The sequence below is a fragment of the Sardina pilchardus genome, chromosome 23 (assembly GCF_963854185.1).
Source record: "Sardina pilchardus chromosome 23, fSarPil1.1, whole genome shotgun sequence".
Taxonomy (NCBI): domain Eukaryota; kingdom Metazoa; phylum Chordata; class Actinopteri; order Clupeiformes; family Clupeidae; genus Sardina; species Sardina pilchardus.
In genome coordinates this window covers 9,584,544-9,590,759 of record NC_085016.1, presented here as the reverse complement: position 1 = coordinate 9,590,759, position 6,216 = coordinate 9,584,544, and the positions used below count along the sequence as shown (strand labels likewise).

General features: G+C 42.8%; 1 protein-coding gene across 1 annotated transcript in view; it reads right to left on the bottom strand.

Annotated features, from left to right (window-relative positions):
• Positions 1–6,002, bottom strand: part of LOC134071092 (speckle-type POZ protein-like B) — a 10,403-nt gene extending 4,401 nt beyond the window's left edge. The window contains exons 1-6 of the mRNA XM_062527675.1: positions 5,843–6,002; positions 3,216–3,326; positions 1,983–2,108; positions 994–1,115; positions 333–484; positions 1–35 (exon numbers count right to left, since the gene is read on the bottom strand). The exon at positions 1–35 is cut by the window's left edge and continues 93 nt beyond it. Of these exons, the coding sequence (XP_062383659.1) occupies positions 1–35; positions 333–484; positions 994–1,115; positions 1,983–2,060 (387 nt within the window). The 5' untranslated portion in view covers positions 2,061–2,108; positions 3,216–3,326; positions 5,843–6,002. The remainder of the gene's footprint in view (positions 36–332; positions 485–993; positions 1,116–1,982; positions 2,109–3,215; positions 3,327–5,842) is intronic.
• Positions 6,003–6,216: the final 214 nt, after the last annotated feature.

The following is a 6,216-nucleotide window of genomic DNA, read 5'->3' as shown; positions in this document are numbered from 1 at the left end:
CTTGCCCTGGACAAAGCGGTATGCTCTTTGGCTTTCTGAGAGAGGGAGAGGAAAACAGACCTGTCAAGCAAAAACTATCCCCAGCCTTGGACTGTCTTTAGATGTGAGATCTCATCGACAGATTGGGGGGAAAAAATACAATAGCAAGCAATAACTCTGATGAACTGATGTGCCAGACAGACACTACAGAACTGTTCCATCTTTGCTGTATAGAAAGGCTACAAAGCTACAACCTCATGCTAAAATACGCAATGGATTCAGAATATAAAGAGCACATCAACGCTGATCCTTTTACAGCTTGATTCAGCATAACCTGATTAGAATCCACTCACCCATGGCTTTAGTCTCTTCTCGCTTGGCATTCAGTAAGGAGAACTTGAACTTGGCCCTGACTTCACTTTTGGGGCAGCTGACCAACAGTAGATACAGTGAAAGGTAGTCTTTGCTCTCTTCATCCAGCCCTTTAGGGTTCACACGCAAACACCTACACAGGCGAGGGAGAGAGAGAGAGAGGGAGAGAGAGAGGGAGGGAGAGAGAGAGGGAGAGAGAGAGAGGGAGAGAGGGGAGAGAGAGAAAGAGTGGATAAGGGGTAAGAGGAAGGCACAACAGGAAACAGAAAAAAGAAGAATAAGTGAACACAAACAACAAGAGACAGACGTCAAATGAAAGAGAAATTAAAGTTGGGCAGTTGGGCAGTCATTCTTTCTCCCCCCCCTTCCTCAAAACACAACTGCCGATACCAAACAGCCTGGACATGTAAAGATTTCAACACAGGGTTCAGACAGGTCAACTCACTTAAGGCAATACACACTACAGCTAATCCAGTGACCATAAAGCCAGTGCACATAACGTCAGTTTGGTGTGTGTGAGTGTGTGTGTGTGTGTCTCTCAAAGACGTGTATCAATCAATCTCTTTGAGCATGAGCATTTCAAAAGAAAGAGGATTAATTCTTTGTTAAGTGTGTGTGTGTGTGTGTGTGTGTTCTGCTCACCATTTCATCTTGTCATTGGGGCCCGAGGAGAAGGTGGAGCTCTTAAGCACCTCACCCATCTCCTCTCGGCAGAAGCTGAAGTTGTTGATGGTCCACATGTAGGAGAACTTCACCACCTTCACCTGAGGCGAGAAACACACCAGTTACCCACACACACACACACGCAGTACAGAGCTAAAAATTGAAATTCACCTTCAGAAAGATCAACCAGACTACAAGCTATTAACACTGTTACATGGTGTGAGGGACATGATGGGAAATTCTATCTATCTATTAATGCAAGGAACGTCTGTCTGTGTGTCACTCTGTCTGTTCCACGCGTATCTCTCGAACCACTCATCCGACTGCTCTCATTTGGTGGATGTCATCCTAATGGCACGAGTGTGAGCAGTGCCAAATTTCATGTTATACGAACAAAACATGCCACATCTACGGGCTCTGCACTAGTGAAAGATAATGTCGGGGTATTGACAAGATGAGAGCACTGAGAGTAAGAAAGACAGTAAGCAAAGAGCTCCAGTCACCCTGTGCCATTAACACCATATAGAAAAGCACACACAGAGAAATATTTGTAATGTGTAGACACCTATAGTCAGAACAAGAAATGGCAAATTAAATTGTTTGCCGTATTCTGAGGTTATATTACCATTGGTACACTACACTAACATAGGTCGGTCATCTATACATATTTTTAAAAAGTGGGTGAAAGTACAGCAGCCTATGTATAGCACCTTCCAATTGCCCACACCAAAGAAACCTGCCACTACTTGAGCAAAAAATAAAATATATTTCATGGGGACCAAAAATGCACACACACACACACACACACACACACACACACACACACACACACACACACACACACACACACACACACACACACACACACACACACACACACACACACACACACACACACACACACACACACACACACACACACACACACACACACACACACACACACACACACACACACACACACACACCTGTGTGTAGCACCAGCTCTCTGCCACAGGTCCTGCTGTCATCTCCCCCGGGGGAGGGGGCGTGGGGACCCGTGACATGGCCAGCTCTGCCACAGCTGACTTCCCTTACGAAAATGACCACACCACCTTCAACAAACAAACAAACAAACAAACAAACAAATAGCACCAAAAGTTAGTGAATGACATCATAGCTATGTTTCACTTTGTTTTCTTTGTTTTTGTTTCTTTTTTTCCCTTTTTTTCTTCAATACAACAAATGGGAACAGACACAGACAACATATCTGCAAATATCTAACACACTGAACATGTCTATTTCACTTCAATGAATACACTTCAGTTCGCAACTGTAAAACAGACGCCAGCATTAAAGCCAGTCTCAACACAATATACAGTAGGATTCAGGCTCTACTGAAACCACGATAAAAATCCAACATGAGTAGCTCTTGTGTACCTGCAGCCCACACATATGCTACAGTTCTACAGGATATCCATGGACCTACTTGAAAATGTTTGCTTGAAAAACCACACAAATTACAAAGAGAATCTGAGGTTGATGGATTGATCCTACTGAAAAGGAACAGGTCAGGGCCAGATTTACAAAGGCTCTTAGTAAAATTGTTAATTAAGTTGGCATTTCTTACTGATTTTATTACATATTGGTCCAAGACTGTAGACGACACGCAATGTTCTCGAATAATTGGATGCAAATTCAAGCCAAACATCCGATGACATTTCAATAAAATGCTCTCGGCGGACCCTTTTTGGTGCCATCTGAGAGATTTTTAGATAAGGATTCCTTTGTTAGTCACAATTTCCACCAACTGACAGATGACATATGTGCACTTACACAGGTTTCCTTGTGGGTTTCATCAACTGGGTCCCGTTAGCAAGCTTCTGAGCAGTTACATAGGAAGTATCATGCTGGAAACCCCCTTACTTTTTTTTTAATAAACAGGTTACAGTTCTTGTAAACACTCCTGTCTATTGAATGAGATTTTTCCAGTTTCTCTTCAGCACTGTCACTGCCTGATCATGTAGTCAAATGCAGTGTTGGGTGAAAACTGTGAGTATGCTGCAGTTAGTGTATGACATCTTTTGAGCTCAGAGACATATGACAGTCTCTAAACTAAACCCCTACTTTCAGCAGTGAGAGATTCTGAAAACGAGTATGTGTGTGTGTGTGTGTGTTTATAGCCTATGTGTGTGCATGCATGTGCACGTGTGCAATCTTACTTTGAATCTGGAGAAGGGCTGGGCTCTCATACTACCCTCGATGGCATCCCCAGAATCACGGAGAGGCTGGGGGGCTCACTGCATGCTCACGCAGACACACTACAGGCCATCCTGTGAAAAAGAAACCACGACATGCACAGTTAGCAGCTGATTTAGATTATTTTATGGCGCTACAGTTTAATGTTAGTGCAGTTTAATGACCTGCCTAAACGGCTAATAAAGACACAGTGACTGACTTATCACCTGGTTAGCTACACCAATGGTTGCACTTATGTGCAAGTGCACCCTACACTCTACCCTTTCCACCACCACTTTATGGCTCAGATGATACTGTTGTCATGATGATAGTTTGACAGAAACTAGTTTTACCGGCAGTTCGATACCACACTTCCACAAATAACTTATTCAAATGGCAGAGAGGAAAGCACCATCTGCTTTGAGATCTCTGGTTGAAGGTAGTGCGTGGAGCGTGGAGGAGAGTCGTTTTTTCCACACTGACCACCTCCCCTGAGCAGATGACTCGATCGCCACCTGGCCAGTCTGAGAGTGGGCACCCACAGCCCTGAGCTGATAATGTGCGGCCCATCCTGGTAAACAAACACCAGCAACGACGACACCACTCAGTCACACACAAAGATAGCATCAAACTCTCACCACTGTCACTCGAGTTTGGCACATCAGCCCTGTGTAAACCTGTAAATGGGCAAATAGACAGTGGTGTGCGAGTGTGACTGTGCCTGTCAACATGACAGTGCTAAATTTGGCAGAGCACCTTTTTTTTTTTTTTATATGTCGTTTTTCGCTGTGCTGCTCTCATTAACTCCAAGCATGGCTGGAGATGTCAGCTGTCATTTACAGGCGTTGAGAGAGAGAGAGAGAGAGAGCAGCACTCACTAGGGGTTTCTCGACAGGGGTGCAGCCAGGGCAACATCCCTCTGCTGTGTGAACCTGCTGCTGCTCCCTGCTGCTCTAGTCCCATGAGGGAATGGTCTCTTCACTACATGAACTGAACTCACACAAAAACACACTAAAAAAAAAAAAAACACTCAACCGTAAACATGGCCCACAGAGACAAAACACACACACACACACACTCGCCATCCAACGCAAGCAAAACATGCCATCAACATCAATCACACAGTTCAACACACTTGGTATTTACTCTCAAGGAGAAAAGAAAAGTCACAAAAATAAGGATTCGCTGGAATATGTGGCAAGGCCTGGAATAGTAATCTTGGTTCAACCTGATAGAGGACACCTTCCCTGACACTACCTCACTTCTTACCCATCTTACAAGCTCCAACTGTGCACTTTAATCTGGACAAAAACATGCTAACTCAATACACTCAGGACAGCTAACAAGTTCTTGCAACTGGGCAGTTATATGCATATGGTGGCCGACTTGGTATAATTACAGAAAGAAAGGTTCTTTCTTTTATGTTACTACACAGACATCAGTTCAGAATCGGTGACTCATAACAAACGGGAAGGCGCTGGGTTGGTGAAATGGAGAAAAGACTTGGCATTGGTCCAGTTGCTTCATCAGTTAGAGGGTTTTACCATAAATAGCAACACAATATCTAAATAATAATTCATGGCTTTTCAGCAATCATCTGGTGGAGAGGTCACCATTAAGCTATAGCGATTATAGGTATTCTACAACATCAAATTAACTGCAAATAGGCCTAAGAGTTTAGATTAAGAAGCCAACTGATTATGCAAAATCCTATGGGTAGTACTGATAACAAACACCTGCTTAAACCTGTACTCAACAAAACAATATGTTTGCGTTGGTCAATCTGCCTAATTTCATCTAACTTATTTAAATTTGAACGAGTTAAGGGAAACCGTTTTCGATTTTACTCTTAAGCTATTTATCTAACGGGATGTTGCATAAAGAAATCCGTCTGAACAGATTGCAATAGTGGCTTGCTAGTTAGCCTGCTAAGTTAACTTTGTTTTACTTTGAGCTTTACGTTTGTTTAACTTGGCTAGGTAACATACCTCACGAAGCGAGTGGCCAGTTAACCAACATGCTAACTGACGAATAAAGGGTGTTGCTTCCAGTTTCACAGAAAACAAAGCAGATAATTATCTCTCATTCATTGCAAGCGATTTGGCCATGCCAAAGGTAAGCTTAACTATGCTAATGGGGCATAACTCAAAAAAATGTTTAGCCATTATCAGTTGCAACATATCCAAACATATGGTTTAACAACATAACAGAAGTACCATTAGCACACCAAGCTAGCAAGCTACCGCTTAGCCTGGCCTACATTTCTGTGAACAGCCCAAACAAGTAACTGGCTAGCTTGCCAAGTTAGCCCGCTGCCACTGCCAACAAAAACAAAAACGAAACGAATTGTGACAACACAACGTAACTCGAAATGGTTACAATTTAAGTGATGTATAGTCGTGTTTGAAAGTGTTGCATCAAAGTTGCAAGTGATAAAAAGTGAGGCGACGTTTCTTTGTGTAACATCACCTAGCATAACTAAATAGAAGCTGAGACCGCTAAAGTTAGCTGGAAACGTCAGCTACGTCAGCTAGGCGGCTAACGTTAACATTTTCAGACGTGAGAGCCTTGGAAGGTAACTAAATAAAAAAAATAATAAACAGTTACAAACCTTTCCCATCCCTCCTCCTCTTCTGATAAAACCTAAGCTCTAGGCTAGTTGACAGATATTATTTAACAATCTTAACGTGTAAAATAAGAGTGAACTTTTTGCCCTACTGATTGGATTGACTGATGTTTTTCAAAGCACATAGCGGTGCACTTCTCTGTCTTGCAGCTTCCAAAGGGAACTGCGCATGTGCTTGAAACAGCTGCTCCAGAACTTCCTCTTGGCAATGGAATAACACAATTTTGTTGTCAGTAATATATTTTCATTGCCCATAGTGCTCATGGAGTGAAAGAAGGTTACACAGTAAGTCGAGTGCCTTTGATGAACAATGTCGTATCATAAGAGTTTGTTGAGTGGTTGAGCACTGTGAAGTTAGC